Here is a 17,940-nt window from a genome sequence, read left to right on the forward strand (position 1 = left end):
GTTTCTTCTGCAGGGCCAAATATTTCCAGGGGAAGAAAGTGAATGGAGAATTTGATATCCGAGTGGAACAGGTCAGTGACAACTGAATTTGGCTCCAAGACATCTGTGTGGACAGGGCTAAGGCCTTAATGACAGATAATCTATAGATATTTCTTCTCTTGAAGAAAGGAACTAACCAGGAGTTTTAAGACATGTCCTTTTCATAGAGTTGTTGAAGCTATAAAAATGGAAATATATTTTAAGGCCATCCTTTCGTCCTCCCTACCTTTGCAGAATCAGTCACCATTTCACCTTAAAATGAGATTTTCTTTTCTGGTGACAGGATTGCAATATCTTCCACTGGAAGACTACCTCACAGCTCCATATCTATGCCTGAAAAGGTACAAAGTCAGTACGCCCCAGTACATGTTGGTGATGTTATGTTTCACATGAGTTACAGAAGTCGTCTGACTTACCCCGATTTGAGGCTAAAACCTTTGGCTTAAGTACGCACAATAACTACATATGGCAAAATCTTTTTACCTGTTGAAAGCCCATAGGAGGTTCATAGCCTGTTTTCTGATGTGCTCTGCAGGACATTGGAAAAATTCTGTTTCTCTGTTAGCCTTGGCCATTCGTTTCAGTTGAATACTGTTCGTGCTGGGGTCTGTCCTCTCCTTTCTGTGTTGGTGCAGTGACTGTCAAAATGAAGTCTCAGTATTGACTGAGATTTTGGATGCTGTTGTCAAAGTGGAAATGATTATTAATAAACATCTGCAGGCACCTAACTTGAAAGCAGGCATAGGAAAAGAGAGCTGTAGAGATGAGCTGGTGATCCTGAAGGAATCCTATACTTTTTTTATACTCATCAGGGCTATAAAACTGCTTGGATGGGTAAAGGCAGCTGGTGAATGTTGTTTGAATGACCTGATATTTTCTGTCTTTATAAAGCTGTTGATTCTGCATTGTATGTGTGTGTATGTGTGCATGCATGTGTGTATAGATGTATAGATTTATTAATGCAGTGGTTCTGAAGACTTTCTCAGGACCCATTGCCCTTGATAAGGTGTTCCTTCTCTTTTCAAAGGGATGCTGTCCAGTTGCCTAGGACTATACATCAGCACACATGTTCTGATCAAAGGCTGTGTCTGGGACAGAAGAGATAGCAAGTCATTTTTATTTTTTTTTTTTTGCAACTATGATACTGTGAACACTTCGTTTTCCTCCTTTTATTGGTATCACACTTGTCAGTACTGGGTGGTATTAGGAAGAACAATTCTCACTTGCACTACCTTGTCAAAGTCCTTATTTTGCTGGCTGCCTCGTTAAATGTCCAAAAAGGGCAGGGGGGAATCACACTTCTCACACAGAGGTATGGAATCAAATAATAATTCAGATTTGCCCTTCAAACCTCTGATCCAACCCACTCCAGTGCTCGAAGCAGAGTCAGCTTCAAAGCTAGACCTGGTACTCTTCAAAATGACCTGTTAATTCTTTCCTAAACCTCCAGCCTCTGCCTTTCCCTTCATAGTCCTTCTCCTCAAATGTTACTGCACTTGAGGTCCTTACAAAGGAACTATCTTCAAATGGCTGGTGAGTGAAGAAGGGCAGAAATGGACTCTTGCTCCCTGATGGGTTAAGCCCAGTAATGACCCTCATCATTGTCACTAGGTAGCTTATCGCATTTCCCCAAGGACTCCTTCAGGGAGACTTTCCCAATCTGTCTCTTGAAATCCTTCACATAGCCCGAATGTCCATGTTTGAGATGAAGCGCCAAATTGCTCCAAACAAAGACCACAAGGCTGGTGTGACTTTGCTGGTGAAGACCATTGCCAGGCCCCTTGCAGTCATCTTTAAATACTGACCATAGTGACTGCAGTATTGCCCAAGGGAAGGAAGGGTGCAGTGGGTGCAAAAAGTTGAGGAGCAATGAACAAGGGTCCCAGCTGCTTCCCCTTCCCCCCTTCCTGCCCCTTAGACCAGGCAGCTGAGCCTCCACGTAGTTGGCAGGGAACTGCTTTTGTGCCCCCGAGACCTTGAAAGTAGAAGGGATGACCACTTTTCTCAGCTGGACCACTGTCCGTCAAGGGAAACACAGAAGCTGCATTGTCATGGGCCATCCTCAAATCTGACCTCAGGCCTTTCCGCATATTGTCGAGACCAAGAGAGGAGCCCTTCTTTATTCAAACTCTGGCTTTTTGTCCCTTTTTTTTTTCACCTACCCATGCTTGCTCAGTATTTCTCAGTATTTAATTTTTATTCATTACTCCTACCCTGATTACCTGGAGCCTCCCTTGTTTCTTCATCCTCTTCCTCAAGCACAATCCGGGACCCTAAACTGTTGTGGAACAGGCCCCCTGAAGATGAATGCAGACCCTCTCAATCTGAAAAACAAATGCTCTTCCACAGTCTTCTGAGGTGGGGGGTTGCGGTGGGGAGAAGAAAAAAATAAAGATGCAGGGAATAACTGTGTTTACCAGCCTGGCCCACACCTTTCTCTTGGAGTTCCCAGCTTACCAGTCTTTTTCTGCCCAATTTATTTCTGACCATGCTAATTTTTTGGCCATTCTTCCAGGATGCTCTGTAGCTGGTTTAAACTGAAAGAAGAGTTTGCCTTGTTGCTTTTTCTCTTCCTCTTCCACCTCCATCTCTGTTACATCTCAATTCTTCCTTAGCAAGCCATCTCAGCAATCTTTGGGCAAAGCAGAGCAGGAAAGTAGGTGATATTTTTTAAAAGAAGTCATGACATCACTTATTTGTAATGGAGCAGGAGTGCTGAAAGCAGCACTGTCTCTCCCTCTCTCAGCAGCGGGAAGTCAGTTATCTAATCTGGTTATACACCCTGACCAGCTCTCTGGGCTGCCTCTCCCCCTTGGCTGTCATCCAAGGAATGCAAGATGTATGTCTCGCTCTGTCTGTTCCCCACACCCCACGCTGTGGAAGGCATTGGCTGATTTCAGCTGAATTGGAGAAACAGGCAGAAGTTTCAAGATATTAATTTTCTACAAGAGGTGAATTCAGTTCGTATTAGACACTGGATAATCCACAGGGAAGAGAATGTTAAATGCCATCCTGCTGCTCAGGGAGCTGCTTCTCTAAGTCTCAGCTTGTATGAAAATAGGTTTTATGGAGTCTTGAAGAAGGTTTTCTGGTTCTTTAGCACAGAAACAAATTGTATGACCCCAATACCAGCCCCAGGCCCTTGCTTTTCAGATAGGTCCATCAGCACTAGCAAGAGACAAACATGCTGTGGGTACCACATGGTGCCAATGAACAGGAGAGAGAACTGCCATGGATGCTGCAGTGGGTACAGCCTCTCCAAGCCTCTAGTGTCTCCTGTCATTCATCAAAATTAATATGAGGCCTGACTTATTTTCCATCTCTGTTTCTTCTCTTCTATTCTTCAGCGTAACACCCAAAACATACTTATTAAGGTGCTTTAGAAGCTGCAGGATTTATTATTGCTTGCTCTTGACTGAAACCCAGGCATGCAATGCCATTGCCTTCTTCCTGCTGGCTGCAGAGGGAGAGCACAAGGCTGTGAGGGCTGAGAAGCAAATGCAAGTGCTCTGCTGAATCAGGATCCCTTTTTCTTTGGAAGCAGTTTGGATTATATTTTGATTATTTGGATATTTTTCCACTGCAAGTCCTCTGTAGCTATGATAGTCATTCATAAGACTGAACGAAACTCTGTTAAAAAAAATAAAATCTATTTGACCTATTCTCATTAAAATCCTGATGGTTTAAGTTTTACTCAGTGTGGGTTAACCCCTAAGCTTTAAGGAGCCGATGAGTCTAAAAATGCTATTGCTATTTTTTGCTAAAAATAAGGTTCTTAGACTTTGATCCATGTTGTTGCTTTTACTTGCCTTGTGATTTCTAGCTTTGAGAACTGAATTGTATACATCCCCCGTTCTTTTCTCTAGAAATATAATCATTAGAGAAATTCTTCTAGAAATTAAAAGTAAGTTTGATTAAGTGGCTCTAAGACTAAGTTGAGCTTAGCAAAGAATCTTAAATTGTCACAGGAATTGACTACATTGTTTTTAGTCTCTCCTGAAATTAATTTTGCTTTTAACTTCTCAGTCCTTCACTGACTGGAGGGGAAGAACCATTAGGAAACACAGTATATTGAGGAAGAGGAGAAATTACACCACAGACATTAGGCTCTGTCAAATGTTTTCCATCACTAGAGGCAACTGGTAGTAATTCAGCACCTCCTTCCCCACCATCTCTGCCCTGTCCCAGAGAAAACTAAGCCTTGCATGCTCTAAGGATTTCATATGACTCTGGGGTTTCCCATATGGATCATAACATACCCCAGGTGGGGGTCTGTAAAGGAATGAAGCTGGGTTAATTATCATTGATAACATACAGCTGTGGGCTGGCTTCAGGGGTGGTGGGTTGGCTGATGTAGACAAGGTGCAGCTGGGGCTGGTTCTGTTAAGAGGTTGGGCAGCCAACGAAGCAGCTGAGGAAGAAGCAAGAGAATAGGCAGTGCACCCTGGATGAGGAGAGATTAGGAGAAGGCAGCAGAGGGACTGGCATGGAGAGTATGTTGGTATGTGATGGTAAAAGACCTTGTTGCAGCTGGCTAGTTTGGAGAGTGCTGCAACAGGGGTCTCCCTGGGTGTTAGGTATACCCCATGCACAAGGAGGATGCCACATAGCCATGTATCCCTGCTGCACTCAGGTACAAGCAAAAGAGCTGGGGCTGAGACCTGGCCAACCAGAGACCCATCGGACAGACCATGGCTCTATGGGTGGTGGCCAGATGAGTGGGACACTTGCCACCTGTCTGGGAGGGAGATGGCCACAAAGCAGGAGATGTGCAGAGCGGGGTCACTGGGATGACCATGGAGACCTGACCTATAAGAGGAGGCTGAAAGAGTTGTTTGTTTATCCTGTCAAAACAAAAGTTAAAGGAGACATGGTTGCTTTTAATAAATATACTGGTTTAAGGTGTTTTGTGACATGGTGTCTGCAGTGGCAAGGGGTCAGACCCTATGGCTTTAATAGTCGTTTCTAGTCCTGTGCCCCGTGTTGACCAACAAGAGCCCAGGAGAGAGAGAGAGAGGAGAGCACAGATATAGCAGGCAAGAGCAAGCAGCACTTCTCAGATAGTCAGGCACCTTCAGGGTACCTTTCTGTCAGATATTTCCCAAAGGCATCTTAATATAGCCAGAGACATCTTTCCTGGCATTAGCTAATTGATGGTGGAGGGGGGTGAAAAGGGTGAAGGGGGAGTGATGAGGCCAAAAGGTTCGTCTAAATTTTTATTCCTGTTGTTTGTCTGCCCATCTCCTTCCCACCATTTCCTGCTGTGATGAGGTGGGTCCGTCTGTCCGTCTGACACACATTCTTCTTGCACAGCTCATTCACTTGTTCCTGCTGCCTGGTTTATTTTCAGGGGATGATTATTCAGTGAACTCCTATGTACATGCTTCTGGAAAAGTCTTGTGGTATAGATTATGACTCCATTGGCAGCACTGTCAGGAAAAAAGTTGTACTTGGCGCTCACAGAAGATAATTGTAATACAAATCATGAATTCCAGCTCCATGGTACTTCCCGTCCTAAAAGAGGTATTTTCATGTGCGGCATAAAGTGGGCCTTTCAAAAGATAGTCTGATAGGCCTGTGTGTGATGAGAGGAAAACTAGCCTCTCATCAAATAACTATTTAAGTTTTATTCCTTATATGTTTTGAAGGGGGTGGTTCCAACAGAAAGCCAGAAAACATTTCAAGAACAGCAGTTCTCATAGCTTTGCCACATACAAGCATTCAGAAACCATGAATGAAGGGTCCTGAAGAACTAGCAAGAATGAATCAAAAATCATTACTTTCTTGAACAGTATCTTCTTTTTTTTTTTTAATTTCCATTGGCTTTAGGAGGGTTACAGGGTTCATGTTTTTGAGCTGTTTCCTGGGATCAGAAAGTTTAGAAATGTGCTTTTGCTAGACCTCCAATTTTCAGGCAGTCACACAACTTTTGAAAAGAAAATTCAAGAAACAATTCCAAATGCCATCAGAGCTGATGCACCAGAAGGCCCTCACACAGGTCAAGGCATGTGGACCTTCAGTATCGGTGGTGTCTGTAGCCTAGGAGCATGCATCCTAGCTTCAGAACTTGTGAAGAGCAGTTGTGGAAGCTCCCTTTGAAGCCACACAGCATCATCCCCCTCCCAGCTGGACCCTCTCCATCCTTTTCTCTCAGAGAGTGATCCCAATACCGGGGGCAGGTGGGTAGTAGGGTGACTCCCCAAGGGAAAACGTCTTAGGAAAGAGACGTGGGGAATCAGGGTGTGTAACCTCTAATTCTGCATGCATGTGCACACCAAGCACGTGCAGCCACATCCCTCCCTGTTGTTCCCATCCGTGTGACCTGTTCACCCTTCTGCCTGTGCCGGAGTTAGGGATTGCTTACTTCCCCCTGAAATTCTTGTAATGGTTTTAATGAAATGTTACAGGAATGCAGTCTGGTGTCTGCCAAAGTCTGTCTTTGCTTGTACATATTGGAAGATCCACCAAAAACTAAAGCATAAAATCCACGGAGGAATGTATGTGATTTGATTTAGACAGTAGTAATTTCTCATCCCAAGTGCCTAAGCCATGACACAGACCAGCCCGTTATTCTGACTCCATTTTGTGTCACTGGGCAGGGGGAGAAAAACGGATGTGTAGTGATAACGGGTAAGGAGTTTCAGGAGCAAGACTGGGAGCATGGAGAGTCTTGATCAGAGCACAATCAGTGCCAAAGAGAGAGGCAAAGGAGGCAAGGAGACTGAGGAGCTCCAGCCACCCAAGAGACCCAGCACCCTGAAAGCCACCTGTGGCCCCAGTGCCATGAGCCAATCCACCTTCCGCTGTGCCCACGTGGGTGAGAGGGACTGGTCAGAGCACCTACCGAACTCCTGCTCAGGATCCTGCTGCTGTAGGTACTCTGCACTGCTTTATGGAAAGCTGTGTAGTGTAGTGGTAGCTCAGTGCTGTGGTTTATGTTGTGGAATTACCCCCCAAAAAGCCAGTGTATGTGTTATAGCACATAGTATATTGCACGGACAAAAGTGCAAAGGTTCCCTGGCAGTGTTAAAACCCCCTCTGCTATTTTTGTGTGTGTGTTGTATATATGCAAACAGGGGTATATATGCAAATATTCACACAGAAGTCTAATATAACTTTATGTCTCCCTTTTAAGCAACAATCAACCTGAGTAGCTTTCAGTTAGTTTACGTACAGATGAGGGCTTAGAAAGTTCAGTAGCTCAAAAACACCCCAATGTTCTTGTTGCTGCATGGACACACTAAGCCTGATTGCTTTAAAAAGAAAACAGTCACCATGCTCCTGAAACACAAACCCAAAAAACTGTCTCGCATCCCTATTCTTGCATTCCTGTGCCACAATGAAGATTAACTGACCCTCAGCATCTGCTCAAGGAGGAACCTAAGATGCTTTCCTGGGGTTCCTCTTTGACATGCAGGGAGAAGTTTAATAAGGAATCTGCTAGATTATAACATGCACAAAAAACTTATCACAGGACAGTTGAGGCTGGAAGGCACATCTGGATATCTCACAGTCCAATATCCTGCTCTAAGCAAGGTCACCTAGAGCAGGCTGCCCAAGACCACAGCCTATAAATGTTTTAGTGTCTCCAGGAATGGAGACTCCACAGCCTTTCCGGGCAACTTGTTCCAGTGTTTGACCATCATTGCAATAAAAAGGGAGTTTTCTTGTGTTTACATGGAATTTAGCGTACTTCATTTTATGCCCACTGCCCCTTGTCCTTTCCCTGGGCCCCACTGAGAAAAGTAGGGCTCTGTCTTCTTCACTGCCTCCTATCAGGTTTTTATAGATGTTAACAAATCTCCCCCTTACACAGCAATTATCGATGGCAGGTGCGCAAGGTGGGAAGCTGAAGACAAGTCAGTAGCCTAGACAAAGGATTGCAGAGGATCTCAGCCAGAATATGAGCTGAAAAGTAGTCACACTGCTGGATGTAAGTCCGTACTGGCACACGTGGACAGCAGCATTATATGAGCGGCCTGCCTTCTAACTCAACAATGGTCAGGTTTCTGCCGAAGGATCATGGTGAGTTTGGGCTATTACAAGTCAAGAAAGTTGCAGACGTATCAGAGAGGATCCCGGTGACAGCAACAACACTGGTCAGTGTGCTGAAAACCATCCCCTACAAGAAAATCTTACAAGAATGGGGTTGGTTTTGTCTAGGTGGAAAAAAAAAAATGTAAGAAGGGTAAGCAGTAAGTCTTCGGGTTCTGCAGGAGGAAGTAATGGACAAAAAAATTACAGTCTTTAAAAGTAAGGGAGAGATCTAGTCTGGACATTGGGAGAACTTTCGAAGGCTGTTAAGGCACAATGCCTGAGGATGTTTCTTCTCTGTGGAATCAAGATACAAGAAGGCCATGTAGTATCTGCATACAAGAGCAGAGGTAGAGCTGATCCTGCCTTAGGAAAGAGAGACAGACTGTGATGTCTTGAAGTTCTTCCAACAAAGCTTTCTGTTATTCTATGAAAAATGCTTAAAATCCACCTTGAACATGTTCTTGCCATGAATTATTAATAGGTATGGCTAGCGAGCCAGGCATTTCTACTATCACGTGATTTAAAATGGCAAAATCCTCTTTGTTTTATTATCAGCAAACAGGAAAATAAAATAGCTACCAGAAAGATCTCCAGAACCTAGAGAACATTGATGGGAGAAACTGAGAGTAGCTTAAGGTTTAGTCCAGATGATCTGGAGAGATTTCTGAATCTGAATACATGAAATAGGCATTTTTAACAGATATCTCGAAATATCTGTGGGCATCCTCCCAGATCTGGGCCTCACAGAGGTACGAAATATTTCCACTTCCACAGTCTGCATTACATCGTTCTTCAAGACAGATTGCGTCACCTTTGTCACACATGGTTCGCTCTTGCCCTGAATGTTTTTGCAGCCACTGGTACCATTGCAAAGCAAGTATAAACACCATCAGGCTAATGTAATGGCTTCATAGACTCGATGAGTCCTAACGCCATTGACTGCAGGGCCATGGGAGCTGGGCTTCCCTGGTTTATGCATAGTTACCTGCCACTCTATCTGCACGAGCTGCGTTCAAAGACCTCTTTGTCTGCAAGGTAAACTCAGGCTGGAGATGATCTCAGACTTGAAATCCCAGCCAAGGGAAGTCATCAGGCTACAAAACCCACAAAGTTAAAAATACAGGGAGCACTGGAAAATCAACAGGAAACAGTTTCTGCTGACTGAAGTTTTCAGCCCTCTACCAAATACCAACGAGCAGCAGCCCCTTAGGTGGGACAAAGCAGTGGCATGAAAGCAGCAATGGTCCTTAACTTAGTCTATAAAAGCAGGAGCGAATGCCAGGAAAAAGTTAGGATTGTCCTTCAGCTGTGCTTGCATATCTGGATGTGTTGGGGGTGAAGAGAGCTGAGCCCCTCAGACTCCCTCTCCACTCCTCCCTCCTTGCCAGGGTTCCCTGGACAATGGTTGCCAAAGGGGATTTCTCCCTTTCTTCTGGCTCTTGATATTAGCAGGCCTGAAATTGGTCCTGGCAGCTTGGTATGAAGCACTTACCAGCTCAGGGGATTCCCAGGGCTGTTTGGACGTCAGGTGTCTGAACACAGCTTTGTTTGGCCTGACTGCCTCAGGGCAATGCCTGTCAGACCAGCTTAGACAGTACGTGCCAGCCGTGTAATGAAGATTGCCCATTTTCACCCCCAGCAAAGCAAGTGTTAAAGCTCTTCAATATAAAAGCATTATGGAAAAAATTACAGAAGGAAAGTAGGAAAACCAGGAAAACACGTACCTACAACTTCCCTCTCTTGCTCTGGTGTTCACATCAGATGATGCACCCTTCAGCTGCAGAAGCTGAGGGTCCAGCTCAGTAACACTCTGCTTTCAGAGTGGGACATCTCTGAGGCATACGCAGGCGCAGAGGAGGGAACGCCATCCTTTCATCTCCCTCGTCCACAGAACCTCTTGAGCCTACATGTAAGCTAGCAAGCTTGCCTTGACCCACTGGGGAGCTCATTGATGGTACCCAGAGCATCTGCTCTTGCTGAATTTGTTCAAGGTGGACTCCCCCCCTCCCTACATCTATTGAGATTTTTTATATGTATAAAATGCAGGTGCCTGTTAGTGGTACATATTTGCTTATCTCTGACACAAATCATCACTGAAGAAGCATGGCTGTGACCAAGGCAACACAGTGCAATCTCATAAGAAAAGCCCAGCCAGTCACCTGAACCACTCACTGCCTCTGCGCATGTGTGTGTGTGTATTTGAAGTAGGATTTATTTCTTGGCAACAGGAATTTTCCCCCTCCTTTCATTGTAATTGGGAGGTACAATGATGTAAGATCATGTAAGGGTGTCGTTTTGAAAAGTTTACACAGGGCCACAGACATGAAATCTCATTACATCATTGGGTCAGCAGTCCACAGTCATTGCTGTAAAATTATGTGGATTTTAAAAAAAGAAGCTGGAATTGATTTTTTCTGTTGTCGTCTGGCCTCTGAGCCTTTACAGGTGTACTAGTTCTCCATTGGCAAGTTTTTCCATGCATTCATGAGGACAAAACATGCTTTTTTTCACTTTGGGTTTTTTTCTGTATAAAAGTTGTTCCTGGCACTATCTGTCAGCTCCAGCTAGTAGAAGTATCGGAACAACATTAAATAGTACAAGGACCTCACAAAATTGCAAGCATTAGCAACACCATCTGAGTGCTCTGGTATTAGGTAGCCATGGGTTAGAAGATGATTTTACTACTGACCAGTCTCCATCACACTAAGTCTGAGAGACATGGCTTAAGAGAGAGGGGGAGGAAAGCTGTTCAAAGGGAGAAAACTAAGTTTTCTGTCTCAAAAAATGAGAACTGATCATTTATATTTATATGTTTATATACACAGGCACTAATTTAACATAGGATTCTGAATCTGTCCAGGTATGTTTGCGTCATGCTGGAAAGGGAGGACTTGCACGGTGCATACTCTAGTTTAAGGTCTAATCATTTGCTCATAAAGAACAGAGGATTTGGAGGCCAAGACGAGCATGGAGCAGCTGGCTAACCCTGCCACCCTCCTCCTGCTGAGAGCAGCCTGAGACCATCGAGTCTCACTGGCACTCCTGTCTGAAGGGCAGCGGGGCCAGCAGCCACGCGGGAGGATTAGCACAGTCGCGCCCAGTTACTCACTCTCATTTGTGTCTTAGCCTTCACTGACACCCACTGCAGTTGTAATCGCCCCCATGCACATTGCCTTTTGCTCCCCATAGCTGAAGTATTCCTTGCCAACCTTTCTGACCTTGTAAGTCACACCTCTTTTAAGATACAAAGTGTTTTAATAATTGAGCAGTACTGTTAATAGCCTACCCAGCTTTGCTAACCCTATAATAGTTAAAATCTTAATAAGTAAACCCTATCAGGTTGGTTTCTGTGCTTATCACCTTCCTGCAGCATAATGAGGATTTTTAGCTCTTTAGGTTTAAATCTTTTGTACTAGGTTTATAGCTGGCCAGTGGCACGACAGCCAACTCAGACATAATTCTAAATGGATGTTTCCAAGTGGAAACTTGGAATTCGAATTCAAATGACCTTACCTCTTTTTATTATTATTATTCTTTCCTGTATGCGTTTTTCAGCTCGCTCATTCTTAATTCCTTCAGTTCTTATTACTGCAATAAGTGTGATCCTGTATATTTGTACACCCCAAGTGTGGGAGCCATAAATACTTCTGCAGTCTCTCCAGGGCAAATCGGTTGTAATTGGATCTCCGGTTGTCTCATGGAAGAAAAAAAGAGGAGGCGGGGGGGGGGGGGGGGGGGGAAGAAGGCAAGGCACATTGCAGTCGAAGACAATTCTGCGTGTCTGTGTGTTTGTGTCTCTGCTGCCCTCAAGTAATGCTCTGTCCTTTTGCTCTGCTCCAGGCTGAGTTCGCTGAGCTGAACCTGGCTGCTTACGTCATGGGCGGCTGCATGGTGGACATGCAGGTCATGAGGAACGGCACCAAGGTGGTAAGGTGAGGAGCACCAGCTTATCTAGAAAACTGGGCTTTGTAGAGCAATGCTGGGGCAAGCGGGATGACTTCAGGGTCTGACCAGTATCTGAACTAGGGCAACACAGTTCTGACGACTTCAAAGTTTCCTGGAAGCAGTGGAAAGACTGACCTGACACAGGTGTTTTTGTAACGCATCTCAGTTGTACATTATGCTGTACAGTCATTGTTTCCAGGTTAGACCCTTCATGCAACCACAAATGTCTCCTTTTCAGGTTCTTTTTATCCTTAGGCCTCCCAGTAAAAGGGACAATAGTTTTCCTTTCCCTTGATTTTTCTCTCCTTCTGTGTCAACTAACCTTCATTGTAGACACTGGCTTGCGTTTGTTAGCCTACCTGTGTTAGCTTCTGATCTGGGTGGACTACCTTGCAATAGCCACAAAGCCTTTCTATCATCCTGATCCTCACATCCCAATTTGCTCCTGAAATACCATCAGGTTTTTTGCCAGAGATTCCCAATGCTCCGGCCTTGTCTTGTAGTATATCTCAGAGGTAATATCATATCTCTTTGATGGGGATTTCTGTCCCTACTAACATTACTTTGTAATTGCAATCCCTGCAAACAAACTCTTTTCCTGTGCAGTGCTTCCCCAATTACACACCCAATTAACTTTACAAAAGCATTGCTCCCTTTTTTTCCTAATACAGGGTCCCTGCAATTTGGAGTTAATGGTAGATGCATTCTTACTGATGGTATGGAAAGAGCAGTGTAAGTTGTCACATCTGTGTATGAAGATAAAACACCCTTGTTTGCATAGCCCTGATACTATTTTTCACCCTTTTATTCCCAAGCCTACATCTTTATGAGTTTCTGCCATTACAACTTCGAACTCTACATTTTGTCTTTGATACAATAGCTTTTCTTTGTTTATGTTGAAATCTCATTGTTATTCCAAACCCATATTTCTAGCCTCCCTACTTCTTTTTGTGCAATTCTTTTGCATGTTTTGGTGTATACAGCGTCTCCAAGTTTAATAATGTTCACACATTTAATCAACACTTTTGTCTGTTTACTTCTAGTTCAGAAATAGCGACATATTATAGCGTGCAGGGATATTTTTAAAAGGGATTATTAGAACAGCTGAAAAATGGTGATTCTGAGCATGCTGGCCTCAGTTTAATTTCTCAATATGTCATTTCTGTTCCAAACAGTGCAAAGCAACACTTGTCACTGTCAATTAGCTATGACTGTGGTCCATCAATTAATTTCAGGTCTTGACAGCTCTTAGCACGTTGACAAGTTTCTATTCATTCTTTGGTACAATTTCATGAGCCTCTGCTAAAAACTTTTAAGGTTGAGTCTGCTACATCCATTTGCTTTCTCCCATTCCAAAAATGTCTGTTTCTCAGTGAAACAAAGTGTATGCCCCATGAACCAGCCACTGGAGCATCCATCAGATAGTGCGCCGTGCTAATGCACTCTTGTATTCGCTTGCTCATGATGCTGGAAGGTTTCCCAAGAACCTTTTCCTAGGTTAATCACATCTTCATTTCCTTTCCCGTGCCTCCCCTCCTAAAGCCATTCATACATCTGGCAGAAAGATCTTGAACCATTAAAGTGAAACTGAAGACAAAATTTCTTTCACAAGAGTGCCTGGAGCATGGTGTTCATGTTCCTGCTCGTGGTAAATAAAAGGTACCACAGCTAGCCTTTTTGTGTGTAAATTTATAGATGAAAATGCATGGGTTTATGAATGGCATTAGTTCAGGTTTGGGGTTGCTTTTTTTCATCTATGCATGCTTAAGGACACATGATATGTGTGGTGGGAAGTAGATTTGGCAAATACATACTCATCTGGATACCCAATGTATATGGCACGTGTTGTCCATGGTTTGTTACAGTCCTTACAAGCACCAGCCATTTGTTGACAGCCTGTGCTGATACGCCGCTGTCCTGCACAGCTCAGCGAGCTTAAGAGCTCAAGCCAGCCAGCCTCCACAGACACTCTTACCAATACTTTAGAAGGTGAAGAAATAAAAACTCTGTGTCACGTTAGAAGGTGAATTATAGAGCATAATGCTTCTGAGCCACGTGGAGGCCCCTCAGCCCATCCACATGGGTGCAACTTGCTTCCCACTCCCTCCAAATCCCCCCATCCCACCAGCAGCCATGTCCTGCCTGGCCACAGACACCCCTCAGGGTGCCCAGCCCTAGGGAGATGCCACACAGGACACCTTTGACTCACATGTGTGCACGAACCCTTTTACTGCTGACATCTTTTTTCTATCACTTACCAGCTCCCTGTTAATTATTAAGCAAAATATTCTGTCACAAGTCAGAATGTTTCTAAATGGTGAGATATAATACTCAGCATAGTTTTGAATACCCAAAGTCCTTGGAAATCCCACTGTCAAGTTATAGGAAGGATATACAACAGCTCCTTGCTAACAGGTACGTTTGAGATTCCCCCCCCCCCCCCCCCCGAAACCCTGCCTTCTTCACACTCCCCTTCAAAGCGAAGGCAATGGAGTATGGCAGTTTAGGTGAAGGACAGTGAATATACTGCAGACCAGTAGATTTTAAATCAATGAAATAATAAACATTTACAAGAATAGTAGTAGTAGTAGTAATAATAATAACAATAATAATAATAATAAAGCAACCACTGGGCTATTCTCTCCAGTTTGACATCATGTTGACTGATAAACTATTTAGCAATCTATTAGCCTATTAAATTCTGTAATTTCGCAGCAGGTCTCCTAGTTCTTTATTTAAACTTGGGACATCCTATTGCATGTTTAAATCAAAGCTCAGTCTTTGCTGATCCCTTGACCCTTTCTGACACCTTGGAGTTAAGGCATTTGTTTAGACCCTGTGCCAACTGATTTGAGCTGCACCAGGAAAGAATTGTGATTTTTTTACCTGGAAGATGAATCCCCTAATAAGAAGGTACAGCAGTGCTTGAAGCCCTACACTTGCCACTTACCTCAGGCAAATTAAAAAAAAAAAAAAAAAGAGCTTTAGAAGCATTATTGTCAATTAAAGAGAATAAGGAACTGGAAGTATTCAGACCTCCATGACTACTAGCCTGTGTATACTGAAACAAGCAGTTACAAGTGAGTTAGCAAACAATATAACTGAATCCAGGCACTACTTTGCTCGCCTGCTTTTTAAAACAAGTGTGGCTCCCAGAATTTTATTTTACTGTAACAAAACTCTGGGTCTCCACCTCCTCTTTTTTTAGCTACTAAGTTTTGCACATCTTTAGGATGGGGTGAGGGCTTTGATAGTCTCAGTGAAATGTGCTACCGGAGAGAGAAACTATCATCTAACAAATCTAAAAAACTGCACATGTTTTTTCTGTGCCAGATTCACCATGGTACGCAACGGTTTCATCAGCCCATTCAGCACATTTTCTTCAGAGTTAGATGAAAAAGAGCTGGCCATGGAGTATCTCATGCAGCCTCTAGCAAGCACTTTCTTATTTCAGTGCCCTGTAACGTGTGCCCTGACTGAGGACAGTGGAAGGGGATGAGCTAGGTACCGGGAGCAGCATCGGGCTCAGACAGGGCTGGCAGGGGGGAATGTCCCACACATTGGTCCTTGTTACCCCAGCACTTCTTCAGTTAAAATTGACACCAGAGCTTGCCTGGTAAAAAGTTAAATATGGGAAGCAGGAAATGACACTTATTCATTGCAAAGAATCCCTCACCAACTTAACAACCCTTTCAACAGAGAAATGGAGTAATTTCTGGGTGCGATGGTTGGACCACTAAGCAGTGTGAAAAAAAAACAAGCATGGGCTGATGCCTGCTTTTAAAACACTTGGGTGGATTCTTCATCCTCGTTCCAGTGCACGCACAACTTCCTTTTGCCCTACACACACACAGATAGAGTGAGCTGTCTGGAGTCTAACTTACCTTAGACAGATCTTGGCCTGTGTCACATCTGCTCGGGTTAGATGCAAGGAATGGGATTTTCATTTTCCCTTGTCTTCATTTCTCTGAAGGGCCCTTCATTCCGATGTTTCCACAATGCAAAGAGGCTGGCAGTGCTGGCAGTGCACCCACTCTGAGGTGCATTTACGCCTTCAGCATATTATAAAAGTGTCTTAGTATAAATGAGAATTTGGGCTCTCTCTGCTTCTGACAACAACACTTAGACTCCCAAACTATGATCTCAGCCTCTGCTTTAGATTAAATGCAGCCCTGTGTTTGCCTTTTGGGCTTTACAAGCCTTCAGCTATTAATTCCAGTAGACGTGGGAATAAGACAGGGATATGTTGAAAATCTGGACAGCTTTCCTACATGGGGAATACTAATGTCTTTGGGAGCATTTCAGACTTTGGAGTATATAAATTAATCATGCACCAGACTGCTCTCATCTCCTGTCTCCCTGTGGAGCTGGCTTTTTTGCCATTGGGGCTGATCATCCAGGGGAGAAAGCACATTTTTGTGTGTCTGCACGGGACCCACCGCAGTGGTGGCCATACCACTTACAGTGTGGTATGCAGACACCGTATACCACCGTACAGAGAAGAGCTGATGGACCAGGAGATGCCCAGGGTCTGAAATACTGAGGACCCTGCATGGAGCAATGGCCCTGGCAAGTGGGGAGGGGTGACAAAACTGTCAGCAAAGCAAAGAAGAGCTGAGCACCATGGACAAAACCTTTCTGTGGGGAAGGATCTCTGCCGTGGAGTGGTGTTTAGTCCTACAGGCCTGCCTGAATTTGACTGGTCTATGTAAGAAGATCCATGTCTCACCCTGCTTGCCCTGGATGATAAGCCCTTGTCATTTGCAGTAATGGTGGGGTCAGTGAATGCTCTGATTCCTCCATATAAGCCCATTCATTCTTTTAATTAACACTGACTTTCCCATTGATTCCAGCTGATTCAGTGCTTCTACTATGCTCTGCGCTCTGATAACAGGACATCAGCCTGTAGAATCACCATCCCAAATAGACCAGGACCTGAAAGTGCTTTTTCCCAAAGCAGACTTCTGCACTGCAAGATGCAGTACAATCACAGCATGAGGAAGTAAATCCTTTTACATGGGAGGAGTGGGAAGCAACTGGCCAGCCCAGCAGCAAGTGTCTTCCCACTGTTCAGAACTTGCAGACCCCAGGAGATATGCACGCTGGCTAACAAAGATCTGCGTGCTCTAGGATGCAAGACTATAAAGTCCAGTGAGGACACTGTCCTCTTCCCAGTCCACTTTTTCCCATCCCAGTAGGCTCACCCACCCCACAGGGCCATTGACAAGCTGATCTCCGAAAGAGGCATGTAGGGTTTCTAACCTATTGAGGCCATGCTTTCTCACCACACAGTAGTTGCATATTGCCAGGAGGTGGATACTTTCTTGTCTCTAGAGGACCGTTCATTCACAAGAATTGGTGGTTTCTTGCAGTTCTTCTACAGGGGGAATATCCAGGGAGGTCATGGGAGTTGCTGCTGTCCCTGGACACTGATGTAGGACGTATTGGTAGGCGGTAGGTCACTTTGCAGCTCCTTGTCTTCCCTAGGCTCTGTCTAGTCCCTATCTTTTTTAATTTGACTTTTGATCTAATTTCAGTCTTTTTTAGAATGCTTCCAATTTTTTTGTTGCTTCCAAACCAAAATTCTGAAGGATTCTGTGAAGCTGCAGATGGGAGAAAAAATGGGAGAAACTGATTGGGAGACTTTAGGTTTCTAGAAGCCAGATGGAAAAATATGTTGAGTGCATGGTTCTCCCAAGATTCACAGAATGTGCCACATGGTATAGTTCAATATGTGCTATATATTTAACACTGAACAACATTTGGGCAATATTTTTGTATTGATGGCATGGTAATCTGTAAACGTAATGAAGAAGTATGTGTAACAGCATGTACGCTTTTGAGAGTGCACTTTAGGCAAAACACCAACGTGCCAAATGACCACGTCCCTTACTGAAATACCCTGAGGAGACAATGGGC

The 17,940-nt window shown here is 44.2% G+C and overlaps 1 protein-coding gene and 1 long non-coding RNA gene across 4 annotated transcripts in view; one reads left to right on the plus strand and one right to left on the minus strand.

Annotated features, from left to right (window-relative positions):
* The window catches only part of SYN3 (synapsin III), a 201,146-nt gene that overhangs the window by 34,126 nt on the left and 149,080 nt on the right, over nucleotides 1–17,940 (plus strand). For both annotated transcript variants that reach the window (XM_056341791.1, XM_056341792.1), the window contains exons 4-5: nucleotides 14–71; nucleotides 11,917–12,008. In XM_056341791.1, coding sequence (XP_056197766.1) covers nucleotides 14–71; nucleotides 11,917–12,008 — 150 coding nt within the window. The remainder of the gene's footprint in view (nucleotides 1–13; nucleotides 72–11,916; nucleotides 12,009–17,940) is intronic.
* LOC130150649 (uncharacterized) overlaps nucleotides 1–17,940 on the minus strand; it is a 37,486-nt gene that overhangs the window by 13,161 nt on the left and 6,385 nt on the right. The gene's annotated exons all lie outside the window — the stretch shown is intronic.

This window comes from Falco biarmicus, chromosome 5, assembly GCF_023638135.1.
Source record: "Falco biarmicus isolate bFalBia1 chromosome 5, bFalBia1.pri, whole genome shotgun sequence".
NCBI lineage: Eukaryota > Metazoa > Chordata > Aves > Falconiformes > Falconidae > Falco > Falco biarmicus.